Source organism: Colobus angolensis, unplaced genomic scaffold (genome assembly GCF_000951035.1).
Source record: "Colobus angolensis palliatus isolate OR3802 unplaced genomic scaffold, Cang.pa_1.0 Scaffold663, whole genome shotgun sequence".
In the NCBI taxonomy this organism is placed as follows: domain Eukaryota; kingdom Metazoa; phylum Chordata; class Mammalia; order Primates; family Cercopithecidae; genus Colobus; species Colobus angolensis.
Window position 1 is genome coordinate 157,986 of NW_012120299.1, and position 19,793 is coordinate 177,778.

Consider the following 19,793-nt stretch of genomic DNA (forward strand, 5'->3'; position numbering starts at 1 on the left):
GGAGACCCAGCGGCCGCCAAGACAGCGGGAGCCGGCGTGCGAGCCGCAGGTCAGCCGGGGTGCTAGGTCCGGGGTGCGGGGTCCTGGGTGCCGGGTGCGGGGTGCCGGGGGTCCGGGGCTGGCGGCCGGGCGGCGTAGGGCCGTCGGGGGTGTAGGGCCGAGAGGACTGGGAGGCTGGAGTTCTGCTCCCCTCAGGGTTCCTTTCCCGCCGCCCCGAAACCAGTTCCCCGGCACGGGGTCCGAGTCCTGCCCCGCGTTGGCCGCCCTCACGGCCCGTGAAGGGCCCAGGCACAGTCACGCCCCAGGCGCAGTTGCTGCGCCGCGTGCGAGACCCTCCGAGCCGTCCCAAACTGCAGCGGAAGGCGCGCGGGGGTAGGCGGGGAGGGAAGGCAAGTGCGGCGGCCGGCGCGGCGCGGGGTGCGGAGCCGCAGGTAGCGGGCGGGGAGCGTCAGTCAGTCAGTCCGTCAGTCCGTCCATGCGCTGCAGACCGGCCCCGCGCGGTCGCATGAACCTTCCAGGAGATCCTCCAGCAGGAATGGGCAGGGGGCGTAGAGGCGCTTCCTGAGGGCTGGCGAGCCGGACCCCTGGGCGAGGGAGGATCCCCAGGTGAAGGAGCCGGGCGGATACCGGTTCCCCGGGAAGGTGCGGCGCGGGCAGAGGCACCCGAGCGCCCGGGACGCGCCGAGAAAGGGGGAGTCGGGAAAGCTGGGCCGAGCGCGGGCGCATTCCTTGGACAGTGGTGGCGGGAAGTGGGTTTGGGGGACCCAAGAGACGACGGGGGACCGGCGGGGGTGGGCGCGCGCCTCGGACTGGCCCCGGCTGTCTGCCTGGCTGCTCGGAGCGAAGGTAGGAATGGCGGGAATGGTAGCGGCTCTCGAGGGATTTGGCGCAAGGCGGCCCAAGGGCTTGAGGAGGCCGCCGCGGGCCGGCAGAGCTGAGATCCTTGTGTCCCGCACTCAGACTTTAGTTGTCCCAACTGTACCATGGGAGGAAGAGGGAGACCCAGGGCTGAGTCCTAGGCTGGGGGAGTCGAGGCCCTGCAAAGAGGAGCAGGTGTTTGTGGCCCTCGTTGGAGGGTGGGCCGCAGGTCAAGCCAGCCCTCCGTCCCCATCCTGAGGCACCTCCTCTCCTGGGCTGTGCCCCCAACAGGGCCCTCTCCTCTCCTGCCAGGTGCTCAGGTCGCCTCCATTCTGCCTCTGTTGTCGGCTCCCCCTGGGTTCCCTGGCGGGGAACCCTGCCGAAACTCCCTGACGGGCCAGGGCTGTCCCGGGGTGCCCCAGCCCTGGAGACCGTGGTGGAGGGTTCTGTAGAGCACCGCGGGCCTGGGACGCTATTGCTGGGTGGGGCTTCCTCACTGGCCCTGCTTTGGCCGCTCCTGGAGGCCTTGGGTGGGGCTCGGAAGGCCAGGCCCTGTGGGCAGCATCCCCCAGCCCCCATCCTGGCAGATCCATGGCAGGGGCGCCTCACAGGCTAGTCCACGGCCACGGTGTCAGTCCCTCCTTGGTCTGCGCTTGCTTTTTGGGGTTTCCTAGGCTCTCCATAGTCCTAGTGTTTCTCAGGAAAATCCCAGCCACTACTCCTCCATCCGCGTCCCCTGTTCCCCCAGTGCTGAGCTGGCTGAGCTGTGAGCTTTCCTGCTCCTTGCCTCAGGAAGCTAGGGACAGCCCAGTCACCTCTGGCCGGAGGTGGGCCTTGGGCCAGGCTGACCTGGCTGGTCTCAGGGCTGTGCTGGGCTTCTTCCCGTATCGGCCTGTGAAGTACAGATCCCCAAATATGCCCTGCTTCCTGCCTCCAGGAGTCTGCGACCGAAGAGGGCCATCAATGGCAATGACTGCCTCATGGGCAACCCGATGGACTGGTGATTTCAGTGCCCTCGTCTGGGTTCTGCTCTTGCCTCCTTGACCCACTCACTGGGCAGGTCACTGTCCCCTGGAATCTGATATCTCATCTGTAGAACAAGGATGATGATCTTAGCAATGCCTAATGTGGAAAGGCCTTGGCTTGGGGGCGAGTGGGGGAAGGTTTAGGGCAGACCACAGGGCCAGTTAGGGATGTGTGCTGGAGCTGGGGAACCTGGGAGGGACGGTATTAGGCTTGGGGGTCAGGGGACACCACAGGGATTGCTGTTGGCAGAGGGACATGTGAATGGCAGTTGGCCTGGGAGCCAGCATGTGTCTTGAAGGCATCACGTCCTGCAAAGTCCAGGTGAGGCCTGGGCAGTGCCTGCTGTGTGGGACCACAGCCCCTGGTGGCTCTCAGCTGTGTCCTGACACCCAAAGAAGGTCTTATTACCTCTCACCGACCTAATTCCCGAGCCACCTAACCCCAAATGAGCTAGAATTGCCTTCCCAACCGTGTTTGCGGGGTCTGTCTCGTCTATTGCAGCGCACACTGGGCCCTGAGCACGCAGAAGAGCAGAGGAAGGACGGACGGACGGATGGATGGATGAAGGCGGGAAGCTTAGGCTGAGGGGATTTAGGGCGTGTGTGGTGAGGATGCTGTGGAGAGGAGACCACACAGGCAGGAGCTGAGCTGGTGAAAGGGAGGGTTCTAGCTCCCAGGAGAAGGGTCTGGGCCATTGACAGGAGGGGCTTGGTCCTAGGAGGTGGGTGGTCCAGAGGTTGAAAGGAGCAGAGGAGCCCAGATGGGGACAGGAATGGAGCTGGGGTGCAGAGAGGAGCCCCCACATGACTGCCCACCTCCTGCGCAGGGCCTGGGACTCTGGGTGGTGGGAAGAGGCAGTTTCGTGGCAGAGAGGGAGGCCCGGGCCCCTGTAGCCTGGACTTCACGGATCTGGCCAGGGACTGGGGAGGATCAGGTGGAGGGAGGAGCAGGAGAGCAGCTGCCTCTTATCCCAGCACAGGGGGCGATGGGAGCCCAGGGAAGGCAGGACCCTGGCTTCGGGCCTCCGCAGGCATTTTCTCTGCTAGAATCTCTCGCTACCTCTCTCCCTTCACCTTCTCCTCCAAGTCCCACCCAGATGCTGCTTCTGTGAGTTGCCATGGGGATTCTCTCACCACACCCCCCACCCCCTACAGGGGAGGCCTGTTCCAGGAGTCACTGGGCAGGGGCTGCTGCTGCCCTTCTGTGCCCCACCCCTCGGATGTGCCGCTGCAGCCCCGGTCTTTGGCATCGGCCGTCACCTGGCGGAGAGGCTGCTGGAGCTGGCCAAGCAGAGGGAGGCTGATGGTGTCACTTGGTGTCTCCTCTGGCGTATGGGCAGGAGATTTCTCCCCAGAGGCCCCGGGCTGGTGTTTGTCTGCCCCTGTGTCACAGGAGGACTCGCCTCTGGTCCCTCAGTGGCCTCTGCAAACCTTGAGCCAGCCTGGGGGAGGCTGCTCAGTGGGGAAGAAGCAGTGGCCAGGCTCTGCTTGGTCACCTTGCCCTCCTGTCAGCCTCCAGGGCTGCTTTGTCACACCCGCCCAGGGACCCAGCAGCCGGTCCTCACCCCTCCCATCCTCAGTGCAGCCACCCTGGGGCATTCTGAGGCCCTGCACCCAGCACTGCCCCTTCAAGCCTCCCACAGGGTCCTGCCCAGGACTACTGGGCTCTGTGTCCTCAGGGCCATCTAGAAACACTCCCTTGTCCCCGCTTCAGCAGCGTAGTACCTGTTGCCCGCCATTTGAGGGAGGTGCAGGTGCCAGTCCTTCACGTGACGTGATGTGGCTCACCGCAGCCTGTGTACATGTGAGCAGCCGCGTGCAGAGGGGAAGCTCTCCCGGGCCTCAGGGACTGTGACATGGAGCAGGAGCCGCCCCCAGCCAGGCTGCTTTCAGCACAGCGTGGGCCCCCAGCACCTTTGTGCGGGGTGTGGCCCCTCGGAGGAGGGCTGTCAGGCGAAGCCTCGTATGAGGGGGTGAGTGGCGCCCAGGCGGGGAGGAGGGGGAGCTGTGGCCTCCCCGGCCCCTAGCCTGGACACATGGGGATGTGGGGAGCAGGAGCTGGGGCCCCCAGCACTGGCCCCAGGGCTGCGATGTGGGGGCTGCTCTTTGAGGCAGGCTCAGGGCCTTAGCCTCCAGCTGCAGGGAGCTGGGTCTTGGCCCCATCTTGCCCACATCCTGCCACCAGGAGCAGAGAGCCACAGCCGCACCCGGGCTGTGGGGGAGGGATGCCAGGCGTCTCTCTGGGTCCTGGGCCCAGCCTGCACCCAGCGCCTAAAGTAGGGGCCATCGGGCAGCCCCGGAGGGCAGGAGGGAAGCGGAGCCCATGCTGGGTGGCTGGTCACCACCGGGCAGTGAGGAAGGCACCTGTGCTGATGAGTTTTGGGGAGGGTTTGGGGATCCTGGGGTCCTGGGCTGTGGGAGGTTCATGCCCAGGCCCCCCTGGGCCACCCGAAAAGCCAGTCATAGCGGGGCCCATGACCTGCCATGCCCCTGCCAAGCTCCCGCAAGCCACTTGCTGATGCTTCTGTCTACCCCATGCCTCTCAACCGTTTCCTCCTAGACTAGGTCTCTTCATGGCATTTCTGTGAGAATTCCTCAGTACTAGCTTCAGATCCCCAGTCGTCTCTTCCATCATGTGTGTGCCTGAAGCCCACCACATGCCTTATTTCAGTCCCTCTGTTTTTCAGTCCCTGGATTTTGTATTATTTCTTGTTCATATCCACCTGTCCTTGTTTCATTTCCGCCAGTCAGTTCAGAAGTTCTCATTCTTGTCTACAGATGCCATTCTTTTCTTTGCCTCTTTGGACATCCTAAAGGTCTCTAAAACCGTTATTAGATTACTGTATTACCTTCCTTTCTGCTGGAATGAATTCATCTCCATAATTTTTATTCTGTTGCTTGCCTTTCTTAGCCTTCATTTACCTCTTGCGCTTTGAAATTGATTTGCGACTCCTCTTAGGTGAGCCAAGGTTGTGGAGACAAGGAGTGGCCTGCAGTGCCTGAAACCGCAGGTCAGCAGCCGTCTCCCAAGAATGTCCTGGGTCCTTTCCTCCTTTGAGGTCCCCTGCCATATGCTCAGGGCCCAAATGGGGCCAGGCACAGCAGTGGGGGGCACACCTCCCTGTGGCCCAGCAGTTGGGGTTCTGCCAGGCCTGGTGGAGGTGGTAAACATTTGTTATGGGAAAGTAGCAGGAGGGTTCTAAGGCTGGGATTCTGAAGCCCAGGAAAAGGCCAGGCATGGCTGGAGCAGGTCCGAGTCCCTGCACTGTGCCCTGTACATTGCCCTTAGCCGCACTCAGGAGCAGATGTGCAGGGCACTGCCTAGAAGCCGGTGGGCACCTCTGTGCAGCAGGCTCTAGGGGGTACAGCCACCATCTGGGCATGTGTACAAAGGGCCTTGCTAGTGTGACATACAAGGAACCAGAAGACGTGGGCCAGAAGATGTGTGGGTTTTGATTAAATGGAGTTTTAATTAAAGTGGCCGGGTTGGGGGAGGTGAGGAGGAAGGCAGGAAGAAGTAGCAGTTTTGAGTCTGACCGCGTGGAATCCTATAAGGTTGTTCTTTCAAGAGGCATTATGCACGTTCCACAGCATGTGTCCTGTGTCTATATGGGGCAGCATCTGCCCTCTGATCTGTCCCCAACAAGGGGCAATCACAGAGAAGTATTACATTATTAGTATTTAATTTCCCCTCCTGGTTAGCAACAGATGATGAAGGATTAATTAGATGCACAGAGCCAACAGAGAGGGATAGGAAATTGCCAGATCCTGGCCCCATCCCCTCCCTGGGGCCTCCGACCTTCCTGTCACTCTGGGAGGCTTCTGAGGGAGGGGAGCTGGAGGCCCAGGAGCCTTCCTGCTGCTGTGCTGTCTGTGGGTACAGCCCCAGCCCTACGCCACCTTCCAGTTCTCTTGGTAAGGCTGAGAGAGGTCGCATCACGCCTTTGGGCCTCAGTTTCCTCATCTGTAAAATGGGTTTCCTGGGACCAGCAAGATCACAGATGACAGTCATTTCCCAAGCTCCTAAGCAGGCTGCACAAGCTGTGTCTGAGGGTCCAGTGCAGTGCGTGACCTCTAGGCAGGTGCCTCCTGGGACGCATAAGGTTTGGCAGCTCAGCAGTGGCTGGCATCGTGGCCAGCTGACTCTGTTGCTCCCCAGTTCTGGTCCACGACACATTAGTAGCTTGAAACTGGGCACAAGGGGAGAATTTACACCACAGAAATCAGGCAAAGCCTGTAAGTCAGGGCGCCCCCGGCCCGGGACTGATTTGCCAGCCTATGGTAGTTCCCAGCCTTTCCCCAAGGAACGCACTCCTCCCCTGCCTGCCCCGAGGGTGCCTCTGACTCCACTGATCTGCTTTGCTCAGGGCTGAGAAAGGCACAGCTGAGAGTGGATTCTGGCTTGGCAGGGGCCCAGGTTGCCTGTGGGTCCGGGCAAGCCTCACCCGGGATGTGCTGGCAGCAGCTGGGAAAGCCTGCAGGAGTGCTTAAGGAGGGGCCGAGGGAGGGGACGGGCAGTGAGGTGGCCTGTGTGGACTCTGCCGGCAGAAGCCATGGGTGTCTTTAGCCCCGTGCAAGGCCAGCCAGGGCAGAGGGGTCTGTTGCCCTCACTGAGGCTGGTGGGCAGCAAGAAGTTGGCTTCAGTGTAGTCAAGAAGGTTATCAGTATCTAGTGCTGTTTAGCATGGGGACCCACAGCCCAGAAGGTACAAAGACCCTGAGAACGAGGGTACACAGGCAGGTACCCAGAGCTGCCAGGGAAGCCTTGCCAAACAGAGACCCCAGTCAGGCTCCTCCCAAACCAGGCATCCCGGCTGGCACGGCACCAGTCCAGCCCCTGCGGCAGGTGCCGATGATGTGACCCCACCAGCAGGGCTCTGAGTGGTGGGACTGGGGAGTCCTCCCTCACCTGGGCAGACATGTTATGTTCTACCTTGTCTGCCCCCAGCAAGGCCCTTGAATCTGGAGCATGGTCTGGAGCTGCATCAGCTTTCTAGCCTGGGATGGTCAGATTGGCAGAAGGTTGTGGCATCCTTCAATGCAGATGCCCTAGAGAGGGCCATGGTGGGAGGCAGGATTCCTGGGTAGAGGCGGCTCCTCAGTGACCCACTGGGCCTCACTGGACAGTGGCCTGTTGCTGCTGCTGGTGGTGCTGGGCCTGGGAGGCCACCTTGGAACCACAGGCCAGGCACCCGGGTGGGAGGCAGCCCAGGCCCAGCACCAGCTCCACTTGTACCCATTGGGCAGGGGCTATCATGAGTCAGGTGGGCCCTGGTGACTACTGCTCAGGGAGAGAGGCCAGGAGCATCAGGGATAACTGTGTTCCTTGAGTGTGGCCAGAGATGGTGCCAGGAGACCTGGTCTGCCGCATCCCTGCCAGCGACATGCTTTGTGAGTGGCTGCCTGGCAAGTGCCCCATGGAAAGCAGGGGCTTGGGAGGACTCAGCCCTCTCCAGCTGCTGCAGGCCCTCCATTTTTGCAGGGTCTCTGGTCTCTGCTCTCTCCTTCCTCCTCCTGCTTCTGTGTCAATGCTCCATTCCAAGCCTCCTAGTAGGGGCAAAAGGGCCTGTTGGGTGCAGGAGAACCTCCAGTCCCAGGTTTGGCTGCAGCCTGTGCCAGTCCTGTTCCAGCCACATGAGGTGCTGACAGCACTGGAGTTGGAGGGAAAGTTGGGGTCTGTTTGAGCTCTGTCACATGGACAGTGGGGTAGAGGGGAGCCTGACCGTTTGAACAGGGCTCAGGACCAGGAGTGACTTCCTCTCCAGGTTGCCAATCCTGCTCCGTCCCTCATGTCCTGAAAGAAAAGAGAGATGAGGTGGCTGCCTGAGTCCACGTGAAAGGCAGACTCTGACCTCTTGTCCCCAGGCAGGCAGTGGTGGCTGGCCATACACTCACAGGTCCCCATGAGGGTTCAAGACTGGAGGGGGTAGATTTGAGGGCCTCTTAGCTCTTGGAGAGGGGCAATTTAATGGACAGAGGGCCGTTTGGACCCAGACCATTCACAGGCTCGAGGGGGACACTGGGAATTGGGGCTGGGCTCAGGCCTGCTGGGGAACCAAGACTTCTGCTTCTGAGGCATGTCAGCTAATTCCATTTTGACTCTGGGGGAGCCATTTTAAATGTTTATTTCCTTCTCATAGAATCATGTGTGAGAGCTGGCATGGCCCCTAGCGGTCATTTGGGGTCCAACTGCCTCACCGTATCAATGAGGAAACTGAGGCCCAGAAGAGAAAAGCATTCTTGCCCAGAGTCCCTCAGTGAGTCCTGGTTCCGTACCTGCTTTCTGCTGGGGACCAAACTCCAGTTAGTCATTCCTGGTGTCAGCCAGGCAGACGAGCAGGTGGGGGAGAGGGTATGGGAGGAGGGAGGTGAGGCAGCTCCCTCCGAGTGGAAGCTCACAGTCAGCTGCAGCGCCGCCCCCGGCCCTGACTGCAGCTGATTGGTGGGGGCACCTGGAGGCAGTGGGTTCGGGCGCAGTGTGAGAGGGCTTACCCTCTGCGGCAGTGGGAGACAGGACCAGGCGGCTCCCCACATCCTTCCACATCCGAGCTCCAGGGGTCTCTGGCCTGTCCTTTCACAGGGCGGCTGGTGTCCCTTAGGTGGGTGCTGGTAGTTCCTGGGAGAGCTGACAGGATGGAGTGGGCCAAGGGGGCTGAGAAGCTGGCCTGGCGAGAGAAGGTGGGTGGGACTGGGAGAGCCTGGGAAGGGAGGGGTTTTTCTGGGAGGGAATGTCATGGGGCTGGCCGCGATCCAGGACCCAGGAGACCGGCCAGGCTGCCATAGGAGGCCTGAGAGGCTGAGCATGGGGGGCCAACACCGTGACAGACTTGAACAGGTTCCTGGCCCCCCCAGGAAAAAAACAGACTGCAGCTGATCCTTGGCCCTGAGTTCAGAGTGGGAAGCACTGTGACCCCAGTGCACAGAGCAGGGAATGCAGGGAGCCATGGATAGTGCTGGGGTGAGCTGGAGTCCTGGCAGGTGCCTGGCCATGGCGCTACTCGTTCTGCAGAGCCTGGGAGAAGGGGCTGCCTCCTTGGGAGGGGTTTGCGTGAGAGTCTTAGTGGGAATTCTATTGGACCAGGGGAACCAGTCTTGCTCAGTGACTTCTCTGGGTGTCCTCTAAAGTGAGGGTCAAATTCCCACCTCTCTCGCCTCCTGGCTATGACCACAACAGACCGGGCAGGGCATGGGGCTGGGCGGGGTTGGGGGCCATCCTCAGGCTAACACCTGGCCTGTGGGTGGGGTGGGATCTGAAGCTGTAGGGTCTTCAGGGGGCCAGGGTGGGTGTGGGGCTAGGGGTGGCACTTTCTGCAGGGTCCGCCCTCTGCAGATGGTTCAGCTCCTCATCGGCTATCCCTTTGCAGGTGCCTCAGGAACCCTGAAGCTGGGCTGAGCCATGATGCTGCTGCCAGAACCCCTGGAGAGGACCTGGTTTCAGGAGACTCAGAGTCCTCTGTGAAAAAGCCCTTGGAGAGCACCCCAGCAGGGCTGCACTTGGCTCCTGTGAGGAAGGGGCTTAGGGGCCTGGGCCCCTCTGCCTGGGCCAGGCTGGGAGCCAGGCGGGCGGCTGGGCTGCAGCAATGGACCGTGAGCTGGCCCAGCCCGCGTCCGTGCTGAGCCTGCCTGTCTGTGGCCGTGCCCATCATGGGCTCCTCGGTGTACATCACGGTGGAGCTGGCCATTGCTGTGCTGGCCATCCTGGGCAACGTTCTGGTGTGCTGGGCCGTGTGGCTCAACAGCAACCTACAGAATGTCACCAACTACTTTGTGGTGTCGCTGGCGGCGGCCGACATCGCAGTGGGCGTGCTCGCCATCCCCTTTGCCATCACCATCAGCACCGGGTTCTGTGCTGCCTGCCACGGCTGCCTCTTCATTGCCTGCTTTGTCCTGGTCCTCACACAGAGCTCCATCTTCAGCCTCCTGGCCATCGCCATTGACCGCTACATCGCCATCCGCATTCCGCTCCGGTGAGCAGGGCCGGGGTTACATCTGTGCAAAGGCTGTTGGTGCCCAGGCTTTGGTCTGTGCCCGGGGCCAGGGTGAGCCTGGGGTCAGGGCCTAGTCTGCAGTGTCAGCATGGTGAGCTGGTGACGGGGCCCGGCTTCAGCAGGGGCTCCCCAGGGCCAGCACGTGGCCAGCAGTCATGCCGAACTGACTGATCCCTGTGGGCGCAGGGTGGCCTGGCCCTCCCAGGAGGCTTGGGTTCCCCTAGGCTGCCTGAGGCCAACTGTGCTCTGGTTTTTGGCAGATGAGTGTGGCCAGCGTCTGGCATTGGGCTTAGCAGGGAGCTCTGGTCCCAGTGACCCACGTGCTGCCAGCGGGTGTGTCTGGGCCATTCCTCACACACGAGCAAAACTCCCCACATGATGCTGGGGCGGAGCAGGGAGCCAGGGGAAACCACAGGACCTCAGTGCTAGGAGCCGCCCGCCACCTGCATTCCCCCAGCTCCTTTGGGCCAGCCTTGCAGTGTGCATATTAGGAAAATGACCCAGAGAGGGGAAGTGACTTGGCTGAATGCCACAGTGAGTCACTTGGACCTATATGCAAATTTTTGTTGCTCCTCAAGTCACCAAGGACTCACGGTTTTGGAGGCAGCCAGTGTGCTCAGGGGCTGGCTGTTGGAGGGGATTTTTATGGTGAATCTTTTGTGAAGTGACTTCAGCCAAGTATTGTGTAAATGAAGATTTTCCCAGAGGCTGAGTTTACTCGGCGTGGATTCCACCTACCCAGGCCATAGATGAGGCTAGAAAGTGCATCCCTCCCTTGGGGACTTCAGAGGCCTTCTGTCCCACCTCCTGGCCCCACCACCACAGAGCTGGATTCCGCAGCCTGGGTGGTTGTGGGCCCTGAGGCCATGCATGAGGCTTGAGGTGGTGCCTCTTGAGAGTCAGGGAGCAGAGTGTGCCATCTCTGCCGTGAATTATCTGAGACTGGTGGGTGCCTGTCTAAAGAGGAAGCCACAGCAGCCCCACTCAGGTTGAGGGTGCCCCAGCAGGAAGGAGGACCCAGCTAAATGAGCAAATGGAAATTTAGAGTGTCAAACCCAGGAGGCCCTTAGAGGTCATTTCCTCTCATCTTCTGGATGGAAAATGAGTCTCAGAGAAGAGAGCCAGCTGTTTCTGGGCCACACAACGAGTTGGTAGTGGAGCTGGGGCTAGGCCTGGAAAAAAATGTGGCCTGACCCCCACTGTGACTTCATCACTGGGGAGCGGTCATGGGCAGCCTGTCTCCCGGAGCCTGCACCAGGTGGCCATCCCTGTCACCTGGGCTCTAAGCAGGAGCAGGAGCTGCATTGGGCTGCTTCAGGGAAGAGGAGGAGTCTGGACCTCACACTGCCCTATCAGATGCTCTGTATCCCAGGAGAGTCTAGAACCCTTGGCAAAGGAGAAAGGGACCCTGGCCAGCCCTGACAGGGATGGAATTAGGGGTTGTCTGACTCCAAGTGCAGTCTCTGGGGAGCCTCCATCCATTGCTCTTAAACGGGCAGAGCAGAGTTCAGGTTCGTTCAGCGGCAGCTCAGAACACGGAGGCCCAGAAGGGGCCCTGTCTGCAGGTGCCCGGGTGGGCCAGAGAACAAAGGACTGGAGCTGACTTCAGGGAACTGAGCTGAGTCTGCACACTGATGGGATGCTCCGTGGGGAAGCAGAGGCCAAGCTCTCATTTTTTCTCTGATTCAGAGGGCGTGATCAGGGCTGCTGTTCTCAGTTTAAAGGAACTTGACTTTTTTTCTCTTTTGTCTCTCCCTTTCCTCCTCTGTTTTCTGAGAGTTGAGAGAATGGCTCCCTATGAAGTAAGACAGATGTGCTGTGTGGCTGTGGAAAGTTAGCTGCCTCTCTCTGGGCCCATTTCCTTATCCATAAAATAGAATAAGTCTCTCTGCCCCTTCAGAACACAACGGTGTTCTGAAGGTCCAGTGAGTGGATGGGGTGACAGGGACCCTGAGGAGGGTTGGCGGGGTAGGAAGGGTGGGGATTCAGATCTTTGGGTTCAGAGCCATGGACCTGCCGCCCCCTATCCTCTACCCATCTCATCCCAGCTTTCTTGGAGCTGGACCTTAGTTCCACCCAGACCTTGAGCCATTTGACTCTGCTCCATGAGGCTCTGCAAGGCTTAGACTGGTCTCTTCTGCAGGGGGCCCTGGAGAGGATGACGACGATGACGTTCATCCTCCCTTGTGGGCAGAGAGCTTTACAGCTGCCAAAGGATGTCAGCTCAGCATCTCCTGTCATCCTCTTGGCCTGCACTGTGGCCAGGCGGATGTTCTGACCCTCCTGTTACTCATGAACTCATGGGCAGGCCAGAGCAGGGAAGGACATACGAGTGTCTCCTGATGTGGATGGACTCCAGGGCCCTTCAGGCTGTTCCTGGTCCTTAGGTCCCTTCGCTTTCCTGTTCCTCAAGGCCCCTGGGCCGCTGGGCATGTGGAGGTGTCCATGTGGGCTCCCCTGAGCAAGTGGGGTATGAAGGGAACTTGGAGACACTCTGGCCTGAGCTGGAGTTGCAGCCCGGCTCGGGATCCTCCCTCCTCCTTTCTCAGCTGGGAATCCAGCCTCCTCTATATGCCATTTCCTGCTCCACTCAGGAAGGTCCATTCAGCTAGCCCTGGGTCTAGCCTCAGGCCTGCCCCACTCTCCATTAACTTTTTTTTTTTTTTTTTAATTCAGTTTTGGAAAAATCTATTATTTTCCAAGTTCAGGGAACCTGTTGGGCTAGCACAGGGCCTAGTCGAGGAACTCTGTGAGAAAGACTCCAGGCCAGAGGCAGTGATGTAGCTCTCTGTGTCCCCAGAGGATAGAGAATTCAGGGCGAGAGACACGGGCTGCTTTTCCCAGTTCCTAGGGGACTTTTGCCTCACTGTCCCCTGGCTCTCACAGCAGCCCTTGGTGGATGCTCTCGCTGGCTGAGGAACAGGCCAAGGTGTAGGTGGCAGTTGGTGGTGAGGCCCGAAGTCCTAAGACTTCTAAGAGGGCAGGATTGGGAGAGAGGGCTCCCTGGAGGAGGTGCCACCCAGTGGGTCTTGCAGGATGGGCAGGCAGAGTCTCACTAGCATGAGTGTGGTGGCAGCAGGTGTGTCAGGTGGGGGGCAAAGCCTGGGACAAGACCCTGAGGAAGGAATGAGCATGTGAGCACTGGTCAGGGAAGGGTGGCCTGGCTGCCAAGTGACAGAGAGAGATGAACAGAGTGGGCAGGAAGGGTGGAGGCCAAGTCAGGCCTGTTCCTACCAGGGGAAGGAATGGAGGTTTCCCCTGTTGGTCCATGGCTCTTCAGTTCTTGGATCAATGACTCCTTTGGACAACTTAGGAAAGCTCCACCTACTCTTCAGGGTGGGACACGTGCACATAAAGCCCTACCTGGAATCATGGGGCATATTCTTGGACCATAGGGTTAGCCCCCAATGTGGGTAATGGAGATCCCCAGAAAGGGGCAGCCTGCAAGCCAGGGGACACAGGGCTGCAGAGGGCACCTCCACAAGGGGTGGGCAGCAGCTCTGGGACCCACATTCTCTGACATGCCTGGGCACCCCAGAGTGGCGGCATGTCATGCTAGACGGCCTTGGCATCCCTTCCAGCTGGAAGGTCAATGTTTGGGGTCTAGGAGGGCAAGATGTGAGTGCGTGAGTCACAGATGCAGCCCAGGGTACACTGCTGGGCCTGGCTGAGGCTCAGCTGTGATTCCATTTGGGCCCTGATGCTGTCCCCGCCCCCTGGGCACCAGGGTCCAGGGCTCTCAGCCTATGGGGATTTCTTTTGAATAAACTTAGTCTATTTGTGTTTTTTTAAAAAAATGAGTAATGTTTTGCCCACGCTAAAACATTAAAAAGGAAAAAAAGAGTATAGTATAGTAGAAAGTTGTCCTCCATACCCCCCTGGTTCCCCACCCCCCAGTTCCCTGCCTGCAAGGCCATGTTAAGAATCCTTCCAGAGATATTCTTTGCATATATAGTCAGGTGCTATTAATGTATGTTTTGTTTCTGTCCCCACATGGGGCTTTCTTTGCAGAGTGCAGTGGAAGACTCCCCTTGTGGTTTCCCTCTTCTGTACAAGTAAACAATTGGACAGACCAGGGATTTCCATACTGTGTTCCCAGAAGCCTTCGGGTTGGCTCTGCTGTCCCCACCAATTCACTGATTCAATAAACATTTAATAAGCCCCTTCCCTTCCCCAGCAGCTTCACCTCTGTGACTGCCTGGGAATGTGGGCGACAAGGTTTGCTGCTGATAACAGTTTGAAAACCAGCAAAGCAGGTGGCCCAGGGCCCAGGCAGCTCTGCAACACCCCTGTGGCTGCTTGGCTCTGCTCTGTTGCCTCAAATAACAGGAAACTCACTATTGCCTGAGGCAGTCCATCTCTCCTGTGAACAGCTCAGCTGAAAAACTCTTACCTACCCTGAGCCACAATCTGCCTCCCTGTAATTTCCACCCACTGATTCTCCATTCTGCCCTTAGAGGGCAGAGTGCTGACAGGTCCAGGACTTGGTCCCATTTTACAAATGAAGAAACTGAGGCTCAGAGAGACAAAGTTTTAAAACATTCCTGTTTACAGGGCTGGAACCCAGGGAGGGATATGCTTTTCTCAGGAATAATGTCAGAATTAATATAGCTTCCCAGTCAGTGACGACTATATAAATTACTGTTTGCAAAGCACTAAGAATGGTGTCTGGCATGGAGTCAGTGCTATGTAATGTAGATGTGACAAAGAGAGAGCCTGAGATTTTATGTTTGCGAGTCCAACAGGAGGGAAGGCACTGCCAGCTCCCTGTTGCTTGGAAGCAATGAGCAAGTCTATGACCCTCCTGTTGAGGCCCTGTTGCAGGTAACCAAGCCCCCATGGAATGGCGCTGAGGAGCTCCTGTGAATGGGCTTGTCCGGTTACTGTCTGGATTCAGAAATGACCTAAGAAATTCAGAACAGACAGACTCACCTTGGCCTGAGTTGCCTCTGGGCTCTTGGAATGTCCACAGCAAGTCCATTTCTCTCCTCGGGCCTCAATTTACCCACCTGTAAAACAAGAGGATTGGACTACATAAGAGATCAGAAGCCTCCAGGATATCTCTTTTTCTCTGTAATTTGAATTAGTTAACAAAATTTAAATCTTGGGAGATTATACCCAGAAAACCATCTCCCCAGCCCCACCTGAGATCTGGTAACAGCAGGCACGCATTTTGCATGGCGGTGAAGACCAGGTAAACGCCCCACCAGCTGCCTCCTGTGTGTGCTACCTGTAGGCGCCTGTTTACTACCCGTGGATGAGATGGTTTCTGTGGAGGTTCCCAGCTCCAGAGTTAAGTAGAGCACATCTTTCCTTGCACCTTCTTTTTTTTTTTTTTTTGGAGACGGAATCTTGCTCTGTCGCCCAGGCTGGAATGTAGTGGCTCAATCTTGGCTCACTACAAGCTCTGCCTCCCAGGTTCATGCCATTCTCCTGCCTCAGCCTCCCGAGTAGCTGGGACTACAGGTGCCCGCCACCATGTCCAGCTAATTTTTTGTATTTTTAGTAGAGATGCGGTTTCACCGTGTTAGCCAGGATGGTCTTGATCTCCTGACCTCGTGATCCGCCTGCCTTGGCCTCCCAAAGTGCTGGCATTACAGACATGAGCCACCCCGCCCGGCCTTCTTGCACCTTCTGAGTGTCCCTGTCTCAGAGCTGACAATGCAGAGATGGATGTAGGAAAGCCCTGCCCCCGAGGGGCCCAGATGTGGTAGGGATCTGCTGCACTTCGGTAGGAAACTTCTCTGAGATCTCTATCCTGGACTTGAAAGATGGGTAGGGTTTCTGCCAGGTAGAGGGGAGTGTAATCTGGTCTTGCCAGAATCAAAACTGTTAAACAGAAGTCATCCCTCAGTGATCATCAAGGTTGCCTTCCTAAATTAGGGAGATTTTTTTTTTTTTTATTGTCCATTCTTTTATGAAATCTATGCCACCTTTCCTACAGGGCTGAGGTCTGCTTCCTGGCTGGTAGATCCAGCCATTTCCCGAGTATGAGACTGGGAATCGGTAGGCTTGGATTTCTGTCTGGCTCTCACTCAGTGATTTCAGGCAGATTACTGTCCCCCTGGACCTCAGTATTTCCTTGCAAATGTTAAGATGGCCATGTAAATGTTAACACGTAATTCTCTCATTTCTCTCCAGAGGGCTGTGGGTGGGTTTGGAGGGGAGAAATGGCATCTCCTTTGGCCTGGGACCTCCTCCCCTCTTTTACCCCCCATGCTGCCTCTTCTCAAGGGCTTCTGGAGACCCCAAGTCAAATGGCAAATGGGGAAGAGAAGACAGGGTATGGAGTATAAGAGGCCTAGATCCCCTACAGGTCTGATCTGGCTGGTACTGCCCCTAACCAGTGAGGCCACCCTCCAGACCCCTTCCCACTCTCCAAAGGGAAGCCTGTCGTAGCCTTAACCAAGATCAACCAACATGGAGGTGACTGATCTTGGTTAAGGCTGCGACCAACATGGAAGTGATTGATCTTGGTTAAGGCTACAACGCATTTCCCTTTAGAGAAAAATAATGTTTTCTCCCTCAAAAAATCATGCGTTAATTCCCTCCAACCAAACTAAGTGCCAGGACTACTACAAAAACTACTCAATGACCATCTGGACGTTTGTACATGGGTTTCCATTTCTTGGGTGCCTGCTCTCCTGTTACCTCCCAGCGGCCTGTGAAAAAGGCAAGGCATATTACTTCCACTTAACAGAAGAGGATGCTGGGGCAAGGTGGTGGGAAATGACTGGTCCAAGACCTTATAGTCAGGAAAAGGCGAAGAGGGTGCTGCTCTGGGGTTCTGAACTCTTGCCCTGCTTAACCCTGGTTTCTCAGATCTCTGATGCTGGTCTCTTCTCCCCAGGTACAATGGCTTGGTGACTGGCACAAGGGCTAAGGGCATCATTGCCATCTGCTGGGTGCTGTCGTTTGCCATCGGCCTGACTCCCATGCTGGGTTGGAACAACTGCGGTCAGCCAAAGGAGGGCAAGAACCACTCCCAGGGCTGCGGGGAGGGCCAGGTGGCCTGTCTCTTTGAGGATGTGGTCCCTATGAACTACATGGTGTACTTCAACTTCTTTGCCTGTGTGCTTGTGCCCCTGCTGCTCATGCTGGGTGTCTATTTGCGTATCTTCCTGGCGGCGCGACGACAGCTGAAGCAGATGGAGAGCCAGCCTCTGCCAGGGGAACGGGCACGGTCCACACTGCAGAAGGAGGTTCATGCTGCCAAGTCGCTGGCCATCATTGTGGGGCTCTTTGCCCTCTGCTGGCTGCCCCTACACATCATCAACTGCTTCACTTTCTTCTGCCCCGACTGCAACCACGCGCCTCTCTGGCTCATGTACCTGGCCATCGTCCTCTCCCACACCAATTCGGTTGTGAATCCCTTCATCTATGCCTACCGTATCCGCGAGTTCCGCCAGACGTTCCGCAAGATCATTCGTAGCCATGTCCTGAGGCAGCAAGAACCTTTCAAGGCAGCTGGCACCAGTGCCCGGGTCTTGGCAGCTCATAGCAGTGATGGAGAGCAGGTCAGCCTCCGTCTCAACGGCCACCCGCCGGGAGTGTGGGCCAATGGCAGCGCTCCCCACCCTGAGCGGAGGCCCAATGGCTATGCCCTGGGGCTGGTGAGTGGAGGGAGTACCCAAGAGTCCCAGGGGAACACGAGCCTCCCAGATGTGGAGCTCCTTAGCCATGAGCTCAAGGGAGTGTGCCCAGAGCCCCCTGGCCTAGACGACCCCCTGGCCCAGGATGGAGCAGGAGTGTCCTGATGATCCATGGAGTTTGCCCCTTCCTAAGGGAAGGAAATCTTTATCTTTCTGGTTGGCTTGACCAGTCACGTTGGGAGAAGACAGAGAGTACCAGGAGACCCTGAGGGCAGCCAGTTCCTACTTTGGACTGAGAGGAGGGAGCCCCAGGCTGGAGCAGCATGAGGCCCAGCAAGAAGGGCTTGGGGTCTGAGGAAGCAGACGTTTCATGCTGTGAGGCCTTGCACCAGGTGGGGGCCACAGCACCAGCAGCATCTTTACTGGGCAGGGCCCAGCCCTCCACTGCAGAAGCATCTGGAAGCACCACCTTGTCTCCACAGAGCAGCTTGGGCACAGCAGACTGGCTTGGCCCTGAGGCTGGGGAGTGGCTCCAACAGCCTCCTGCCACCCACACACCACTCTCCCTAGACTCTCCTAGGGTTCAGGAGCTGCTGGGCCCAGAGGTGACATTTGACTTTTTTCCAGGAAAAATGTAAGTGTGAGGAAACCCTTTTTATTTTATTACCTTTCACTCCCTGGCTGCTGGGTCTGCTGTCGGTCCTGCTGCTAAGCTGGCACCAGAGCCTCTGCCCGGGAGCCTCAGGCAGTCCTCTCCCGTTGTCACGGCTGCCATCCACTTCTCAGTCCCAGGGCCATCTCTCGGAGTGACAAATCTGGGATCAAGGACAGGGAGTTGTAACGGAGCAGTGCCAGAGCATGGGCCCAGGCCCCAGGGGAGAGGTTGGGGCTGGCAGGCCACTGGCATGTGCTGAGTAGCACAGAGCTACCCGGTGAGAGGCCTTGTCTAACTGCCTTTCCTTCTAAAGGGAATGTTTTTTTCTGAGATAAAATAAAAATGAGCCACATTGTGTTTTAAGCTTGTCCAAATAAGAATGGTGTCTGAGTTCGTTTCCTACTCCATAGCTAGGCCTGTGCACACATACAGGCATGTGTTGTGTATGAGAGAGTGTGTGCATATGTGCAGACACCCTGCCTGCCCTGGGGGCCCTCCCCAGGCTCCTGTCCTCGAGGGGACAGGCTGCCTGGCTGCACCACAATCCAACCTGCATTTCTGTGAGGGCCCACAGGGGCTGTGGGAGAAGGGGCTTTCCCCAGCAACTCCCTCCCTCTTTATCTTCCTACATCTTTAAGGGAAGATCTCTTTGTATGTTACCTTCTCGGAACTGTGACCTGCTACCCCTGCCCTGCTCTACCCTTTAGCAGAGGTCACAGAGGTATCTGCAAACAGATCTGGGCAGGGGCTACACTGCCTTCCCCTAGAATCCTCCTCCTTCTATTCTTAACAAAAGAAACCTAGAAGGAAGGGGTGTTTTTGCTCTGACCCCGGCCTCAGGGGCCTCCTGCCTGAGGAGGTAGTGCCATCTTTCTGTGATGGAGAAGTTTGAGGCCTGGAAGGCATTTAGCAACCTGCCCCTGCCTGAGGTTGGCGGGGAGCTGTGATTGTCCCGGTTTGGTCTCACTCACTCTGGGTTTCCGGAAGGAGTGTTAGAATGTCAAGGGTAATCCTCACATAGCCCTGTGAGCCCTGTTTTACAGATGATTAACAAGCCCAGAGAGGTTACATGCTTGCTCCAGGTCACACAGCTAGTAAGTGGCAGAAGTGAACTTAAAACCCAGGTCTGTCTGACTGTAAAATCCATGTTCTTTTTTTCCATTAACTTATGATGAACTATTTGAACCAAACCAAGAAGTATAAAACATCATGTCCCTAGCACTCTGCTTAAGAACTGAAACATGACAATGTTGGATTTGACCCCTGCCCATCATTACCCTGCCTCCTAGGCCTGGAAACAACCACTTTCCTGAATTTCATTCCTTTCCATTGCTCTTCTTCTTTCTTCTTTCTTCTTTCTTCTTTCTTCTTTCTTCTTCTCCTTCTCCTTCTCCTTATCCTCCTCCTCCTCCTCCTCCTCCTTCTCCTTCTTTCTCCTTCTCCTTCTTCTTCTTTTCTTTCTTCTTTCTTTCTTCTTCTTCTTCTTCTTTCTTCCTTTCCTTCTTCTTTCTTCTTCTTCTTTCTTTCCTTCGTCTTCTTCTTCTTCTCCTTCTCCTTCTTCTTCTCCTCCTCCTCCTCCTCCTCCTTCTTCTTCTTCTCTTCTTCTTCTTCTCTTCTTCCTCTTCTTCCTCCTCCTCCTCCTCCTCCTTCTTCTTTTCTTCTTCTTCTTCTCTTCT

General features: G+C 57.4%; 1 protein-coding gene and 1 long non-coding RNA gene across 7 annotated transcripts in view; one reads left to right on the forward strand and one right to left on the reverse strand.

Annotated features, from left to right (window-relative positions):
• Positions 1–3,673: 3,673 nt before the first annotated feature.
• ADORA2A (adenosine A2a receptor) lies at positions 3,674–18,497 on the forward strand. Of its 5 annotated transcripts, none has more exons than XM_011925939.1 (4): positions 3,680–3,836; positions 9,247–9,441; positions 9,501–9,849; positions 16,721–18,497. In XM_011925939.1, the coding sequence occupies exons 3-4, from the start codon at positions 9,527–9,529 to the stop codon at positions 17,625–17,627; spliced, it is 1,230 nt and encodes a 409-aa protein (XP_011781329.1). In that variant the 5' UTR covers positions 3,680–3,836; positions 9,247–9,441; positions 9,501–9,526; the 3' UTR covers positions 17,628–18,497. The 5 variants fall into 5 exon arrangements, with proteins under 5 accessions (XP_011781325.1, XP_011781327.1, XP_011781329.1 ...); XM_011925938.1 differs by lacking the exon at positions 3,680–3,836 and adding exons at positions 8,232–8,481; positions 8,735–8,840 and having other exon boundaries at positions 9,247–9,849; XM_011925935.1 differs by having other exon boundaries at positions 3,674–3,856; positions 9,247–9,849.
• LOC105500435 overlaps positions 5,334–19,793 on the reverse strand; it is a 66,471-nt gene continuing 52,011 nt past the window's right edge. Inside the window, exons 4-7 of one of the 2 annotated variants that reach the window (XR_001000027.1) lie at positions 18,130–18,277; positions 8,375–8,547; positions 7,014–7,676; positions 5,334–6,481 (exon numbers count right to left, since the gene is read on the reverse strand). This is a non-coding gene — a long non-coding RNA (uncharacterized LOC105500435). Of the gene's footprint in view, positions 6,482–7,013; positions 7,677–8,374; positions 8,548–14,397; positions 14,880–18,129; positions 18,278–19,793 lie in introns of those variants that run through there. The other variant, XR_001000028.1, reaches the window with a different exon arrangement.

What these genes read in the sequence shown, in the direction of transcription:
- ADORA2A (XM_011925935.1), top strand. Translation starts at nt 9,527, where the DNA reads ATGGGCTCCTCGGTGTACATCACGGTGGAGCTGGCCATTGCTGTGCTG. An exon ending in GCCATCCGCATTCCGCTCCG is followed by an intron (nt 9,850 to 16,720) that starts GTGAGCAGGGCC and finishes TCTTCTCCCCAG; the next exon opens with GTACAATGGCTTGGTGACTG.